Source organism: Lissotriton helveticus, chromosome 5_1, assembly GCF_964261635.1.
Source record: "Lissotriton helveticus chromosome 5_1, aLisHel1.1, whole genome shotgun sequence".
Lineage (NCBI taxonomy): Eukaryota > Metazoa > Chordata > Amphibia > Caudata > Salamandridae > Lissotriton > Lissotriton helveticus.
The window spans coordinates 1,849,561,727-1,849,579,998 of NC_136065.1; the positions used below are offsets into that span (position 1 = coordinate 1,849,561,727).

At 49.9% G+C, this 18,272-nt stretch overlaps 1 protein-coding gene across 1 annotated transcript in view; it reads right to left on the reverse strand.

Annotated features, from left to right (window-relative positions):
* ABI3 (ABI family member 3) overlaps positions 1 to 18,272 on the reverse strand; it is a 299,602-nt gene that overhangs the window by 177,608 nt on the left and 103,722 nt on the right. The window contains exon 5 of the mRNA XM_078645286.1: positions 16,391 to 16,477. Within this exon, the coding sequence (XP_078501412.1) occupies positions 16,391 to 16,477 (87 nt within the window). The remainder of the gene's footprint in view (positions 1 to 16,390; positions 16,478 to 18,272) is intronic.

The following is an 18,272-nucleotide window of genomic DNA, read 5'->3' on the forward strand; positions in this document are numbered from 1 at the left end:
ACCTGCACAGTAGTCTGGGCTCCGGCGGGGTGCTGCTAAAATGGAGGTCTTTGGCCCAATGTCTCTAAGTTTCTGTTTTTGCAGTCCTCAGTGCCAGGGGCCAGCTCCAAGATGGCAGGTTGTCCGCAGCCCTTTAGGAGCCCCCGTTCACCATGCTCAACTCGCTGGCAGACCTACCACAGGGAACTCGCAAGCACATCCCTGGCTCAGCTGTAGGGCACTCCACAGGAGAACCAGGGGGACTGGAGTATGTCTCACAGAGACGCCCCAGTGGCAATCCAGCTTATCTCACCACTGAAGGCGCTGGGGAGGCAGACATGTACCACCAGTGCTGCTGCATGTTGTTGCCCCACAATTGTCGGGTTTTCCACTCTGGTCCCGGAGGCCAATATATCAGCTGCAGAATTTGTCTACACCCAGACCTCCTCACCGCGGTTGCGGCACCTCTGCCGCTGGCCGCGCGACGCAAAGGGGAGCTGAGCGAGACAGCGTCTTAGTACCACATGCCGCGCGAGAGGAACTGCAGCGCGCCAGTCTTTGAGCCGCCCTCCTCGCTAATGACCAATGGGAGGGCGCGACCAATGGGAGGGCGCCCTCTGGCGGGGTGGGCGTTCCCAAGGGGTTTATAGAGAGCACAGCAACGCTGCTCGGTCTCTCCTGCCGCGCTCGTTCCCTGGGCTGCTCTGCGCTGTGTTGTTCCCCTCCGGCGTCTCTGCATGCCTCGCTGGTCTTGCGTCGGGTTGTTACCTCAACGGGTCTGCGGTGAGTCCTGGTGTTATTGGGCCCGCTTGCGGGTTGTTAGGCGTTTGAGGACACGGAGCGGGAAGAAGCGATGATCGGGGGCTTTGGTCGTTTGTTGTCCCGTCGCAGAGCAGCGGTTTGGGGGGGGCCGAGGGAGAGCGTGGGTAACACTGTTCAAACAAGTTGCGTTGATACCGCGAGTTTGGTATGTTTTTTCACCCGTCATGGGTTTCCCCATCTCCTTGTTGGAACTCGGTCAGAAGCCGAGGGATGTTGGGAATGGCAGCATCGGCACTATGAGTGCGTGTCCCTTTCTTTGCGCCTTTTCTATCCGGCGCGTCTCAGCATTGTTGATTGCATCGGCCGCGCCCTTTTCAGAGACCCCACGCACGAGCTGCAGCTTTTCTGCTCGCACCTTTGTAGAGTTTTAAAATGGATGTTGGTATTGTTTAATGTGGGCCAGTGCTGGCAAGCTGAGCCGCGGGAGCGAGCACATTTGAAATGAATTTTCGAACGTACCTACCGTTTCCGGACTCCTTTATTCACCAAACGGAGATATATTGGTGAACTCAAATGGATAAAATACAAACCCTTGAATAAAAGTTATGGCATTACGGTAGCGTGTGAACTTTCCCGAGCAGCTTTGCGAACAGCTTGTTTACTTGTGTACTGCGACTCTCTTGCCTTGTTTATATTGTTCTGCCTTCAAGATCTCGCTGAAATAATTCGTGCAGGATGTTTTGCATTGGCTGCCCGAGCGCCTTTCCTGTTGTACAGTACCCTGCAGCCGTGAGAAGTCACCTTAATTCATAGCTCAGTTGGTAGAGCATCAGGCTTGTGATCTGAGGGTCCAGGGTTCACGTCCCTGTTCAGGCCGTTCGTTTATCCCCCCCCCCTTTTTTGGTATGGAGAAGTGAAGTGCATTGTGGGAAATTCAGGGAAACAGTGTAGCGCCATAATGTAGTTAACGGGAGGTGCGCGGCATCTTTGAGGCGTCTCTTGCTCGGACGAGTCTCCTTCTGGTGCGATACGTAGCATTGTTTTGTGTACTTTTCACATCCAATCTTGCAAGGACGTGCACGTAAATTGTCTAGTTGTATGTCTGCGGCATTAATGAGATGCATATTACAACCAGAATGGCATGATGTATAATGTTAATACATAGCATTGAATATTTCAGTTTGGGCATTTGACTGTATCATAGATATATATATCACCATTAAAAGCATGGCTCCGAGATTTGCTCTTAGGCTATAGATCGGTTGATAAAGAGGTTCAAAGAACAAAGACGAATGTTCACTGTAATACCTACTCCACTCTGTAAACGCTGAATAATAGTCGCTTACATTATGGCTACCTATGAGCAGTGCTTACGTAGAGCCGCTGATTGGCGGTGGGGCCCACTGGGCGTGATATTATGTACCGCATGTTCCTCTTCCAAAGTAAAAACGGACTATAGGCCCTCATTAGAAGAACGTCACGATTCCGCAGCCTGCTCTTCCCAACGCGAATTCATACCGAGGAGCAGGTTTCGGTACACAGAGCTAAGAAGGAGGTCTGGGTTTGTATTAAGTTGAGCTACATAGATTTGGCTTGACGAAGGGTTTGCTTTAGATACTTGCATAAGTGCCATCATTGCTTACGTAGCGTTAGTCTGGTGCTGGTGTGTGCCATGTGTTGCGGTATTGCACCCGCAGCTACTTAGCTCCATTGTTTGGCGCGTGATGCTAATAACGCTAAGGGCGCTGGAGCTATCCCCACACGGTATGATAGTTTTCCACCAGCTTTGTGATTCAGTTCTTGTATAGCCGGTGACCTGATAGCGAGGCCTGTAGTGTGCGCATTCTAGTTTATGCACGTCACGTAGACGTGACGTGCGGCGGCCATGTTGGCGCGCTGCGCGCGCATCCCCATTGCGCGCCGAGGACGAGAACGATCGGCAGCGCCGGCCGGCGCTCCTCAAAAGGATTGTAATTGGTTAATAAATACTTCTATGAACCCTTAACCAGCAGTCTGCACATTATTACACCCACCAACTTTACAGTGGCGACGAGGTCGGGAGGCTCCAGTCGGCAAGTTCGAGAAAAGAAAACGGACCCCCCACGTGGGCAGCAGCAGGGTAGGCAACCCTCCAACCACCTAGTTACAGCGCAGAGCTGCTCCACACAGCCCAATAGCAGAGGGCGTAAGGGGGCACGGCTGAGCCCACCAAAGCACGGCAAGTTGAGGAGCGTGGCAGAGCCACAGCCACCCGAGAGGCGGCGAAGGGGCCGGAGAGGCAGCAGCACGCCCCGCAGTAGATAGCCCCCTGCGCAACCCTTCCCGCAACACCGCGCCGGGGAGGAACAGCGCTGGCTACCAAAGAGGAGGAGGCGGGGACCAGCAATAAGAGTCCCCAGGAGGACACCAACACAGAAGTGACGGACAGCACCCCAGGGAGTCCCACCAGCAAAGACGTCAAAGCGACAGCGATCAGGGAGGTGAGAATGAGCACGCCAGCAGGCTATGCGATTGCACCGGTGCAATTTCTACCGAAACCCGGGGACCCCCTGATGAAGTGGGAGGATTGGAAAGAATATATTGATAATTTCATAGGGGTCCTGGAGGACGAAAATGAAGAATCGTTCACCCCCCAAAGAAAGAAACGAATCCTGTTACTGAACCTGGGACCGGAGGGTCTCAGGATTTACAAGAGTCTGGTGCCCAAAAAGAGGGAAGACGCTGATAAGGATGTATATGCCCATGCATTGGAAGACTCGGACGAGCGTTATCGCCCCACTATCTGCGTGTCAGTGGACAGGTTTAACTTCCAGCAGATAAAACAACGGGCTGGAGAAACCATAGAAGAATACGTAGCGGCCTTGAGGAAGCTGGCTGCTCAGTGTAAATACGCACTGTGGGAAGACAAATTCATAAAGGATCAGATCGTGATGCATACTACGAGCACAAATGTCCAAGACAAGTTATGGGCAAGCGGCGACACCACACTCAAAGATGTAATGGTCATCGTAAAGAGGGCGGAACTCGCAAGGAGGTGCGCTGACGCGACCAAGAAAGACGTAGCCCCCCAATGATGGTGAACAGGATACAAGAAGGAGACCACCGCAAAGACCAGAGAGGCAAAGACCCAGTGGCCAAAGGAACAAACAGATGGCAAGGAAAGCAAACAGGTACTGATGGCAGGAAATCATGCTACAGATGCGGCAGTTGGTCCCACGACGCACGCGATAGAAGATGTCCAGCGTTCCGAGCCAAGTGCCTACACTGTGGCATCTTAGGCCACTATGAGAAGGTGTGTAGGAAGAAACATCCCAAGGGAATGGTGAAATGCATCGATCAAGGCGAAGAAGATCTGGAGGAGGTTGCAGAAGAAGAGGTGGTCACCGTCTTATGCATATATGACCAGGTACTGAGCGTAGAAGGGAAGAAATCTACAAAGCCCATCCTGGACATGTCTATGGGTGGGATCACCATCACTGTGGTGGCAGACACCGGATCCCCATTCACCATTGTCCAACGGGAAGTGTGGGAAGAAATGTTCAGACCCAAGTTGGGCCCAGAGTTGGAGAAACTAGACATTCGGCCGGTCACCTACAATGGCGACCGTATTCCAATGGTGGGGTTCCGACGCCTGTTGTTCGAATTTAGGGGCCGATCAGCATGGTGCAAGCTGTACATTGCAGAGAAAGGACCCTCCGTCCTAGGATGGCTAGACCAGGGCGACCTGGGAATAAAGCTGGATCCAGGAGGAAAGGAGCAAATATTACTCGCAGAGCAAGAGGAATGGCCCGACTTGAACAAATGGAAGGAGAATTACCCAAAAGTGTTCGGAGGCACGGTGGGACGGATGGAGAAATTTCAACACAAGATCGTGCTCAAGGAAGGGGCCATCCCGGTGGCTCACAAGGTTAGGAACGTACCGATTGCGGTGAGAGAAGCAGTCCAGAAAGAACTCCAAGAGTTGGAAAAGAAAGGAATAATAGAACCGATAACCTGTGCAGAATGGTTGGCGCCCTTAGTGGTCGTAATGAAGCCTAATGGGAAGGTCCGGCTCTGTGTGGACCTGAGAGAACTGAACAAAAATATCGTGGTGGAGAAATTTCCCCTCCCCAGAATCGAAGAAATGTTGGCCAAGACCAGGGGAGTAAGGTGGTACTCCACTATCGACTTGACATCGGCCTATCACCAAATAGCACTTCACCCGGACAGCAAAAGTCTTACATCCTTCATCACTCCGTTTGGATGTTACCAGTTCTGTCGTATGCCATTTGGGCTGGCCTCGGCGGCCGCAGTCTTCCAGAAAATGATGCACCAACTATTCAGGGACTGCAAGGACGTCCAATATTTCCAGGACGACATCCTGGTGATGGGGCGGGACAGGCAGGATCACGACCAGAAGCTGGGAAACGTGTTACAAACGCTGGAGAACAAGGGCCTGACAGCGGAGTGGACAAAGTGCCGGTTGGGCCTACAATCGGTAACGTACCTAGGACACGAGATCGGACAACAGGGAGTTACACCCAAGTTGGAAAACATGAAAGCCATCGCTGAAGCACCGCCCCCCAGGAACAAGGAAGAGGTCAGGTCGTTCTTGGGGATGGCGGAGTACTACAGCAAGTTTGTGGTACACTTCGCCTCTAAGACCCACCACATGAGGCTGCTGACCAGGGAAAGCACCGTGTTCCAGTGGACACCGGAAGCCCAAGCAGAGTTTGAAACTATCAAGAAGGATGTCACAGGAGCTGTTCCTCTCAAGGGTTACGACCCACAAGGCACCACCGTACTGACGACTGATGCCAGCGACAAGGGCCTGGGCGCTGTACTCATGCAAGACAGAGGAAGAGGGGAAATGGACACAATCAGTTTTGCATCCAGAGCATTGACGGATACAGAGAGCAAATACAGCGTGATTGAGAAAGAGATGCTGGCGGTGGTATGGGCCATGACGAGATTCCGGCAATTTCTGTGGGGAACACATTTTCTACTCAAAACAGATCACAAGCCATTGGTGAAGGTGCTAACATCGAGCGGACACGCCAGTGCCACCCCCAGGATATCCAAAATGTCCCTAAAGTTACTCGAGTTTAGGTACGACGTGGAGTACATTCCTGGGAACCGGAACCGAGTAGCGGATTACCTGAGTAGGGCAGCCGCCATGGAGCCTGGAGAGGAAGACCCTGCAGGCAGTGGGGAGTTGGTAGCTCTCATAGAAGACCAAGAGAAATTAATCAGCCAACAAGAATGGACAGAGGCATACGAGGAAGACACCGACATGAAGGAAGTAAAGGTGCACATAGTACAAGGATGGCCAGAAAAAAGAAACGTGAAGGCGAGCCTCAGGCCCTACTATGAAGTGCGGGAAGAACTGTCAATAGGAGACAAGGGGGTATTCATTTACAGAGGAGACAAGGTGATCCCCCAAGGAACCTCACCACAAAACATTTGGACCTGCTACATGAGGGCCACCTGGGCATATGTAAACTCAAGGCAAGAGCTAAACAAAACTACTGGTGGCCAGGCATGGACATAAGGGCCGAAAGGCATGTCAGGGAATGTCCACAATGTCAGCGAGCAGACAAGACCTTAAAACCCTTGAGGCCAGCGATAGGAAAGTTTGACCCTCCTTCAAACCCGTGGGAGGAACTATCTGTAGACATTTTGGGACCTGTCCTAGAGGACCAAGGCACACAGAAATATGTGTGTGTACTCATGGATCGATATTCAAAGTGGCCGGAGTTGAGAGTGGACGAGTCCATGGACACAGAGAACATCATAAAGTTTCTGTCAGAGACCTTTACTAGGGAAGGAATACCCAAATCGATCTTGAGTGACAATGGGCCCCAGTTCACGTCGGAAAGGTGGAACAAGTTCATGCAAAGAAATGGCATCACTGTCAAACACACGGCAATCTACCATCCGGCCGGTAACGGCCTAGTGGAGCGGTTTAACAGGGTAGTGATGGGAGCCATACAACCCGCCATATCAAGTGAACAGAACTGGGAGAAAGCGCTTGAGAACATGGTATGGGCCTACAGAATAACCCCCACTGGCACGGGGTACAGCCCCTTCCAAATATTGAGGGGGCGAGAACCATTCACGCATGACAACAGGATCTGGAAAGAAAAGGTCGTCACCAGCGAATGGTCCCCTGCAGTGGTGCGGGCCAACCTGGAAAAAGCACAGACAATTTACAGCAATCATTACAATAAACGAAGCAATGTAAAAAGGACAGGCCTGGAAAAAGGAGAGTGGGTGAGAGTAAAGTTAGCCACTCTACAGAAGAAAGGAGACAGCAAGTATAGCAAGCCGATGCAAGTTGTGGAAGTGTATGATCGAGCGGCCCTGCTGAGTGATGGGAATGTGTGGTCCCAGGACCGCATGGCCAGGTGCAACAAGGTTCTGGGCTGGGAGCAACATGGAACTGAATGGGAAGACATGGATGATTCGAACGTGGAGAGGAGACAAGATGCCAGTGAGCAGCAAGACGGAGTAAGAGCAGGAACGGAAAGTGAAGAAGAAGGAGAGAACGGAAGTCAAGGAACAGAAATGGACAAGTTGGAGAGAAACATGAATGAAGGGGGAGCTGTGAGTGAAGGAGCAGAAGGCCATGAAACGCAGAGCCAAGAGACTATGGAGAACCCTGTCAGGGTTACAAGGAGTGGAAGGCAGGTGGTAAGGCCCTCCAGATATCGAGATTTCGAATTGGACACTGAACTGTAAGTGACTCAGCAAAGCTTGGTAAAAAGGGGAGATATGTAGTGTGCGCATTCTAGTTTATGCACGTCACGTAGACGTGACGTGCGGCGGCCATGTTGGTGCGCTGCGCGCGCATCCCCATTGCGCGCCGAGGACGAGAACGATCGGCAGCGCCGGCCGGCGCTCCTCAATAAGATTGTAATTGGTTAATAAATACTTCTATGAACCCTTAACCAGCAGTCTGCACATTATTACACCCACCAACTTTACAAGGCCTTATGTTGGAAGCGTTTGGGTTGTCCGAGTAGGATGTGATGAGCATAAATTAAGGACAAATTCTACTTACAGTAGGTCTGGTACTGTGTAAGGTGCGGGCGTGTTTCGGGCGCGGGAACTTTCCGCTGGAGAAAGTGCGTCTCGCGATTTGTAATGCCGTGGCCTGGAGTCTGTGCCAGGGAGTGACCGAGTCCAATCCCTCCATGCTTTCCGTGTCGCAATTTGGTTAAGGCTGTTGTGGGGAAGTGTGTGACTGAGCAATCGAGTCCAATACTTCCATGCTTTCCGCGGGAAAGGTGTGTGTCACATTGTGTTTCAAACATTTGAAGCCCCTGGATTCAAAGTTTCACTTTCAAATCGTCCTCCTTTCACATCACCTTGACTCTGACCCCTGCCCTGTTCCCGTTCTGCCATTTGTTTTAAAAGAGTCCCAATGAATTTATTTCTGAATAAGCCTGGGTAATTTCCCATCTGCTAGCTTTCTTCGTTTAGTCAAAATAGCCTTTCGGAGACGCATGTATTCTTCGGTTTGAAAAACCCACCTGGTTCAACTCTTTTCCGTCCACGATTTTGTAATATCTCTGTGAGCACAGTATGACAGGGCACAGTACATAGGACACATCTGTGAGGGGATTTACGAGCTAATTTGCATACAAATTCCCAGTGTGCTACGGGCTCAAACCGCATTTCATCTCCTATAAAGCAAAGACGCACTTAGAATCTTTTTTTTCCATTTGTGGATATTATGTCTCTTCTGATTGTAAGCAGGAGGCTTTTTTGTTCATGCTGAAATGCTTTCTTCGTTGTCTTTTTTCCCTCACGCTATCACCGAGACTAGGGGTGAACCAGAGTGTCTCCAGAGCCCCACTGACATACTAACCCTTAGCTGAGCTTCGAGCAGGTCTTCCCATCAATATTTTACAGGTGACAAAAAGTACACTTTTAGCTAATGAAATAAACATTCCAGGACGAGAGGAGAAAAATCCCCCTCGCCACTGTGAAAACTCACAGGTACCAGAGCGGGTCTGGCTGTGCATTCACTCCTGCGGCAGGCAGCTGCTGAGGGTGGCGGGGCAAAACAACCAACATTTAGTGGAGTAAAACACAGGGTCGTAGCTACCAGTTGTCCGGCAGGTGCAGTAGCACCAGGGCCATCGGCTCGAGGGGCCCATTGCACTCCGATTGCTGCTCTATTTACTTCCCGGCCAATAATGAGGGCCTCTTGTTTATTGCTTGCACTGGGACCCACGTCTCCCTAGTTACGTCAGTGGTGCAACATATTTCATAATTAAGGATTATAGAGCACTGCCACAGTCAATGGCAATAACAGTTGTTAAAGGCCCTGAAAACACAGCTCAGACCTATTACAAGGATGAGTACATTTATCAGTCATTGTAGCATGAGGCAGAAGGGCTTTAAAGCAATTGGAATGTTATAAATATTTTAAATTAGGAAGGGAAGAACAGAAAGATGAACATTGGAATGTTTCATTCAGGGGTCTGTACCGGCCATTATTGGCCCTGGGTCACTGCATTTCTCTTAAATGGAAAGCCTAACATTGCAAAGTTTTAACTACATTTCTGGACTTTCATGTGGTGTTCCTTAAGCCAGCCAACAGTGTGGGCAGTTATAATGGTGAGCATGTATTTATATACATGGAATGGGAAGAGCTGATGTTATTTTAATAATAGGCGAGGTGTTATATATGCATATGGAGATCTATTATTAGCTCTTGCGTCACTGGGCTAACTTTGATCATGTCCTCCTTAAAGAAGCTGAAAACCGGGCTTTTTGCCATAAAGTCAACCCTTCACAGCTGGTTGCCTGCTCTATCGTCCTTCTGGTCCCGGAACGTAATTTCTCTCCATGCTAGGGGAAGTATTGCTTCTTCCCTAGTTCATTACGCCAACTTTATTGCCCTAGGAAATTTTAAATTCAATTTGGTGACTCATCCAATCCCGAAGTTATCATCTTCGAAAGCTAGTGCTCCCCTAAAGGGTAACTGCTGCCACCTTTTTGTAAGGCCACACGCTGGACGAGATCTGCTCAAATGCCCCTGGACTATCTGTCCAATACCCTATTTTTCAACCCTGGTCAGGTCACAGCTTAACTTTATTCAAACTGGCTGACACCAGAGTTAATTTACACAAGCATCAGAATGATATGAACCTTAAGATCTGCAATTAGGTAGCAATGTAATCTAACCCTAACTTAATCTCTGTTCTTTTCAGTACTACCCCCTCTTCGAGTGGAAAACGTGGTTGAGGACCTTGACTCATTCAACAATTAGAGCGAAGATGGTGTCTAGCCTCTAAACCGACGTGTTATTAAAAGGCACGTTCCAAGGGTCCAATACGTACAAATTATGTCAAGCGAACCCCTCCGCCCAAGCCAACTGCCCTCCACGTGAAAACCCTGACATATTTGGGTGCCGAGCACGTCACATTAAGGAAACAAGTGCAGACAAGTAAATGGAAATCGTGCGGTTCAGTGGGGCTGATGCAGCGAGGGCCGTGTCGGATTTCTGCCAGGAAAACTGCCTCATTTACACCGCGCTCGTCACAAACTTTGCCGTATAGCTATCGTCTTAAGCAGTCATCTTGAGGATCAGCGCTCTGCGACGCGTTCCCCCTGCAGTGAAGGGCGGGAGAGGGGTGCACCCAACACACTTCACTTCCGTCTAATTGATAGTTGTCAATATCCTCATATGGCATTTTATTCTTTCGTATCGGGCTGTTGGGGATCCCGCAGACTCCACACGTTCATATACACTCTGTACGGCTTGCGGCAACGCCGTGATTCATTTGCAGTAAAGCTTGGCCACGAGAATTCAAGTCCTTGCCACGCGACGCTGCTGCCATTACATATTCAGTACCAAAACCTAGTAAAAATACTCTAATAAACAGACATCCTGTAAATATTCTGAACAGGGAGTTCGCAGTCCAATTTAATGAATACATGACGTCCTTAGAATTCAACGTTCTTCTAATTAAAAATTTGCTAGGATTAATAATAATGTTAAAGTTCCTACGTTATAATTGGTTCAATTTACCAGTAGAGATGTCATTAGCTTACTAAAAGGGCGCAACTGCCGATCTCTATTCAGTCCTTGGTTCTAACATGCGGCAAAGTGCTAGACATAAGACATTTATATGTCACACGTAAAAAGACTGGAGATATGGCTATGCCACATTTATCTAGTCCCAAACTTCGACAGTATGTATAGGTCACGGCAATTACGCCAGTAAGTTAAACAGAGGCATGCTATCTTTGGAATACGAGGGGTTAACTTGTTTCCAGTTTGAATAAACATTATGTATGTGTGCGAATGGTGTGTGTAGACGCTACGGCACAAGTCACAATGATCAGATAATTACGACCCCTTGCTGAGCTGCTGCGGTTCCCTCGTCTCATTGCTTAACTTTACGTACGAGGAAGCGTCACTCGTAGCATTGTACTGTCACTCATAAGTACACTCAAATTATAAGATGTCACGCATAGCAACCTGCAACTGGCAGTATGCGGACTGGCGCAAACACCCCTGCATCGGAGATAGGACCAATGCTGAACAAGTGAGTGTTGATGTTAAGTAACCAATGCCATATTGAACGGCCTTGCTGTGCCCCGTAGACAAAGTTAGCGCTACCAAAGGTGTATTGTTCCCAAATGTTTTGTTTACATACGAAGCGACTAATTTCTTTTATGATATAATCTACTAAATTGTAGACAGACACTCTTCCTGGTATGAAACTGCTACCCAGGCTCTACTTAAGCACACAAGCACTGGGTTACACCAGAGAATCCTTCACGGATCCACTATTTGGGCGATGATAAGGGGTGCAGCAAAATCGGCATGCCAAGCTTGTTCGGCATACACGCCACCCTGAGTGGGGCTCTACAGGTAGTACGCAATACATACCAGACACCCAGGCACTAGAACAAACGTACAGAGGCAGCCATGACGCTTGTGCAAGTGCAAAGGTAAAACAACACGTGAAAAATAGCATACGGTGTGTTCAGAGAGAAGTGGGGGCATGCACCTAAGGGTAACAAACACAGGTACAAGGAGAGCACCGCAATAATGGCAAACATTTAAACTGAGAACTGGGAATGACATTGACGGTTACGGGCATCCGCTAGCCGGCCCTAGCCAGTCGCAAATAATTACCTTGCAGTGATCTGCCAGGACAATCACTGTCATGATTATTGATGCACCATGGCTCATGTAACCAAGGGCGCGTCTTAAGACCCGTTTAAGAAATTTCCATAAGTGGTGTGGCCGATGTGATTGAGAGCATGAGAACTATAGCAAGAAACCTTGATTGGCCGGTACCGATACGGTGAGAAATAGACTTTGATAAGTGCACTAACAGCAACTGAAAGTAACTAGTTGGTGGGGGGGCTCTGTCAACGACGGGGGCCTCCTCCAGAGCTGTGGCGGAGTACAGGGCGATCTGGAAGCAGATGGACAGTAGGGGTACCTCTGCGGCAGAAGGATACAGTCAATACCTCTGCCTGGCACAGTAGGGGTGCCTAAGCCAAGAACCTGGAGCCGAGGGGGTTCCAGGAAAAGCGTCGGCGCCCCGTTAGTCCTTCGGGCGGTCGGGGGGCCTGAACCGACCGGGGGTGTGCCTCATCGCTCCGCCCTGACAGGGGGGGCGGGAGTAGATCGAAATAAAGTGATAATGTACTGCACCGTCAGAGCATCGACTCGCCGTGCAAGATGGCTCGTTAGGCATGCGGGTCAGCGAGGGGCTGCCGCATTGGATCGCCTGTAAGATGACCCACCTTATCTGCTACTTGTTGTGCGAAATAAACCTGCACCACTGCTTTCCCACAAATATGTCTCGTGAGTTTACTTGGTATGTAAGTGTTATGGTGCACAATGTGGAGCGAGCGCTGGCGGTGTGGGCACTATGCCGCTGGCCGCGCGACGCAAAGGGGAGCTGAGCGAGACAGCGTCTTAGTACCACATGCCGCGCGAGAGGAACTGCAGCGCGCCAGTCTTTGAGCCGCCCTCCTCGCTAATGACCAATGGGAGGGCGCGACCAATGGGAGGGCGCCCTCTGGCGGGGTGGGCATTCCCAAGGGGTTTATAGGGAGCACAGCAACGCTGCTCGGTCTCTCCTGCCGCGCTCGTTCCCTGGGCTGCTCTGCGCTGTTCCCACCCTATCCCTGACCCAGCGGCAGAGCGGCAGGCGAAGTTGCGAACTGTTAATGGTCTTGTTTTATGTTGCAGGCGGAGTCACAGGGCGATCTGGAAGCAGATGGACAGTAGGGGTACCTCTGCGGCAGAAGGATACAGTCAATACCTCTGCCTGGCACAGTAGGGGTGCCTAAGCCAAGAACCTGGAGCCGAGGGGGTTCCAGGAAACAGCGTTGGCGCCCCGTTAGTCCTTCGGGCGGTCGGGGGGCCTGAACCGACCGGGGGTGTGCCTCATCGCTCCGCCCTGACAGGGGGGGCGGGAGTAGATCGAAATAAAGTGATAATGTACTGCACCGTCAGAGCATCGACTCGCCGTGCAAGATGGCTCGTTAGGCATGCAGGTCAGCGAGGGGCTGCCGCATTGGATCGCCTGTAAGATGACCCACCTTATCTGCTACTTGTTGTGCGAAATAAACCTGCACCACTGCTTTCCCACAAATATGTCTCGTGAGTTTACTTGGTATGTAAGTGTTATGGTGCACAATGTGGAGCGAGCGCTGGCGGTGTGGGCACTATCTCTCTGCTCAAACAAATTATGGCGGATACTGGATGGGAGCAGTCCCGGTCGGCAGGCAGCATCACAGACTCATGCGGGCCCGACCACTGCAGAGAACGGGTCCCAAGGATATGAAAAGGGGGGAGGAATGCAGGCCCCCTGCCGGAGCTCCAACTATTGGCGTCAGGGAGATTGCTGGAGTTGTCAAGGACGATTAAAAACATCACAATTATGGTCTCCCAGAAATCAAGAGTAAAAAGAAATAGCATTCTGTTTTAATAGTGCATAGGCCACGTGCATCACAGACCATCTTTAACTGGGGTTGAAATATGTGCCTTCGGAAACTTTAAGTGGGCAAAGAAATATTTCAAGAAAAAAACCTTTGTGCGTTATACGCCATCAAAACCTAACTAGTACACTACGTGCCAAAGTAAAGTCAAAGTTAGAGCTCTGTAAGAGTGGGATTTAGGGTTATACCCACCTGCCACTCTGACACTAAATAGAACCAGAACATGTATATGCAGAATGGAGTAAATCTATTGTAGAATCCCGCACATCCAATTCTGCAAACATAATAATACCAGTATTTGTAAAGCGCGATCAATTGCCCGAGGGTGTCAAGGCGCTGGGCGCCGTCGGGAAGATTAAGCGAGCTATTGCCCAGGGTTACATGGTGCTCGGCTTACCTGCCACTTGCGCTCGAACCGTGAGCCCCCCATGCTCCAGAGTCAGCCGCCTTGGCCACTGCTCCACACCTCACCCAGCTCCACCCAAGGTATGGTTACAGAGCTTGACTAAAATGTGTAATCCCTGCTACTTTAAGTCTAGATACACATCTTTAAATTCTAGTGCTACATCATCAAGAGTGACAAGAACACTCCATTTAATTCCTGGAACACACTTTTCTAATCCCATAGTCCCTCAGCAGCAGCATTATACAGCATGCATGGATAATGAATGAAAGGAGAAGGCTCTGACTGCCATATAGGAGAGACTTTACAGACACTTTAATTGTGTAGAGAGGCACATCTGAGATATTACAAGAAGCTAGACTGTTACATATCACTTTAAAATCACAGAACATCAAAACAAAGGTACTTATTAAATATAGCCTGACTAAGCAGAGCCTGGAAAAGAGACTGGCTGACAAAGCTGAAAGCACACATATAGGGGCTGACTCACAAAGGCATTCATGAATATATGATGTACTCCTGTAGTACTACTTCATGTGGTCTTCGAGGACGTAGCTCTCCATTCAATCAATCAATCAATCAGTAGATTTTTAGAGTGCTACTTGTCACCCTTGAGAGTATCCAGGCGCTGGTGCACCCATTGGTGCAGCAGGCGCAGTGCAACGGGCCCAGTGGTATGACGGGCCACTGAAACCTGATTATTTACAAAATGCAGGGATGTGCCGTATTTACAACAATATGTACGCCTGTCTTTTCCCTAGTGCTGGTGCTAAAATTAGCTGCCTAGCACTAACATAGTCACCCTTGCACACGCGGACTGGCGTTGCAGGAAATGATTGTTTATGTGCAGGAAGGTGTCCCTTCCTGCACATAAACAGTCACTAATGGTGATGTGTTACTTCTTTGGGCTAGATTCTGATCTTGTTCAGAAAGCATTGCGACCAAATCGGTTCCAGAGTTTTCCGGACATCTCGGATCGGGGGAGTCTGACCGAGCGAGTATGATGCATACGGATGCTTCCAGATACGATTCAGTCGGGCTCCCATTGACTTCAATGGACGCCTGTGTTCCGAACGCGAACACAGGCTCCCATTGAAAAAAGGGGTTGTTGGGGAAAAGCATGCCTCCTGTTGCGGGCACCCCATAGTGCCTGCCACACTGTGCATGGGTGGAAGAGAAGACCCATGGGTACGCCCATGGATCCGATTCAGAAGGCCCCGGGTGTATGGGGGCCTGCTACAGGCCTCCAAGAACCGATTCTGGCATCCGATTCGTTCCGGTCAAACCGAATCGGAAAGGCTGCCCGAATCGTTCATCGTACTCACTCGTTTGGAAATCAAGTCCATAGAGCTGTACGAATCGGAATCGGAAGGCTCGTCCTGTCCGAATGCGTTCCGGAACCAATTTGGTCAACTCACGGCATCGTACTTGTTTGTTCAGAACTGGGAACGAGTCGGTCGGAAACCAGGGCTCTGGATCGGATTCGGCAAACCTGAATTCAATTCGGAGCCCTTCTAAACGACATCAGAATCGATCCCAAAGTGTGCTGCAGAATGCAGCACACATAGAAGTAGCAAATTGTCATTATTTCATGATTGTTTATGTGTAGGAAGGGACACCTTACTGCACATCATCATTAATGGTGTTTTGCTCTTTCTATATGTGCTACAGAATGCAGCACACTTGGAATAAACAAAACAGGAGAGAACTAAAAGTATTTCTCCTTGTTTCACCATTCTAACGCCTGCTCTTGCTTGTCATTAGTTTTTGGCGCTGCCTCAGATTTACAGATACTTGTAAATCGGGGGCAGCATCAAAAGCAACAGGTGTTGCAGTGGAGCGCCCACAGCAACACCCATTGAATGCCCCTTTCACGCTAAGTGATGCGTCTAAAGGGACCGAATTTACAAGTTAGAGCTACACCATAAAAAGCGGCTTAACGAAGATTTGTAATTATGGAGAAGTGCATAGCACCACCAAATTGTTGCTAAAATATATGCCCCTGTGTCTCATCAGAATAACAGGAATGGGCAATTAATACGTTTATCTGTATCACCAACAGAGGCACAACACAGCAACAATAAAGTGTGTCACATACATCTCTTTTCTTTATTTTGGCTGTACTTGCCAAACTGGTCATACTAATAGAATACTTCATATAATATATTCAGATAAGGCATCTATATAGTGAAAATACTGCTTTTGAGTTACTTCTGTGCTCTGTAACTTTATTGAAATACATCTCTCTGTGTTATGCCACTGGCACCACTACATTGACCTTACTTGGACGACATTGCAGAGGAGTCTGTGGAGAACCTGCCTTCTGGAACCACTGGAGGTTGGACTGGATCTGGGGGCCGAGAGCTCCTCCTGTGTTGAGAGGAAACACACAGACAAATTAATAGCAGGTCTGCTCAGGTTGTACTGCTCATCCACCCCTTGGATCTTGGCTTGCTCCAATGTAACTTGGAAGCAGACCTCTCTCTGTTCCAGACAGACACATGTCCTTTCTTCTAAGGGGGCTGGTGTATCTGCTACCCTGTGGAGACTATTGCCCTTGCGGTCCAAAGCAGACAGGGCCTCTCTGAACAACAAAGATTCACCCTCACCTGGCCAGACAGGTGTTCTCTTACTACCTGAATAGAGCTGTCCTCTCACTCACGTCCCCAGACAGGTGCTCTCCTACAACTGGCTTGGAACTGTCCTCTCACTTACTTCCCCAGACAGGTGCTCTCTTACTACTTGCATGGAGCTGTCCTCTCACTCACCTGGCCATACAGACTACCAGCATGGAGCTATCCTCTCACTCACCTGGATAGACAAGTGCTCTTTTACTACCTGCATGGAGCTGTCCTCTCACTCAACTTGCCAGACAGGTGCTCTCTTACTACATGCATGCACAGAGCTGTCCTCTCACTCGCCTTTCCATTCAGACTACCTGCATGGAGCTGTCCTCTCACTCACCTGGCCAGACTGACTACCTGCGTGGAGCTGTCCTCTCACTCACCTGGCCAGACAGATTACCTGCATGGAGCTGTCCTCTCACTCACCTGGCCAGACAGGTGCTCTCTTACTATCTGCACAGAGCTGTCCTCTCACTCACCTGGCCAGCCACGTACCCACTTACTATATTCATGGAGCTGTCCTCCACTCACCTGGCCAGACAGGTGCTCTTTTACTACCTGTACAGAGCTGTCCTCTCACTCACCTGGCCAGATGGGTGCTATCTGAAAAAAGCTTCTCATTCACCTGGCAGCACAGGTGCTCTCTTACTACCTGCATACAGCTGTCCTCTTACTCACCTGGCCAGACTGACTACCTGCATGGAGCTGTCCTCTCACTCACCTGGCCAGACAGACACCTGTACGGAGCTGTCCTCTCACTCGCCTGACCAGACAGATTACCTGCATGGAGCTGTCCTCTCACTCACCTGGCAGTACAGGTGCTCTCTTACTACCTGCATACAGCTGTCCTCTTACTCACATTGGCAGACACGGGCTCTCATACTATAATAATGGAGCTGCCCTATCACTCACCTAGTGAGACAGGTGCTCTTTTACTACCTGAACAGTGCTGTCCTCTCACTCACTTGGCCAGACAGACTACCTGCATGGAGCTGTCCTCTCACTCACCTGGCCAGATGTGCTCTAATACTATCTGCATGGAGCTGCCCTATCACTCACCTAGTGAGACAGGTGCTCTTTTACTATCTGAACAGTGCTGTCCTCTCACTCACTTGGCCAGACAGACTACCTGCATGGAGCTGTCCTCTCACTCACCTGGCCAGATGTGCTCTAATACTATCTGCATGGAGCTGTCCTCTCACTCACCTAGTGAGACAGGTGCTCTTTTAATACCTGCACGGAGCTGTCCTCTCACTCACCTGGCCAGGCAGAGTACCTGCATGGAGCTGTCCTCTTACTCACCTGCCAGACAGCATACCTGCATGGAGCTGTCCTCTCACTCACATGGCCAGACAGGTAGTCTGTTACTACCTGCACGAAACTGTCCTCTCATTCACCTGGCCAGACAGGTGCTCTCTTACTCACCTGGCCAGACAGGTGCTATCAGAAAAAATCTTCTCATTCACCTGGCAAGACAGGTGCTCTCTTACTACCTGCATAGAGCTGTCCTCTTACTCACATGGCCAGACATGTGTTCTCAT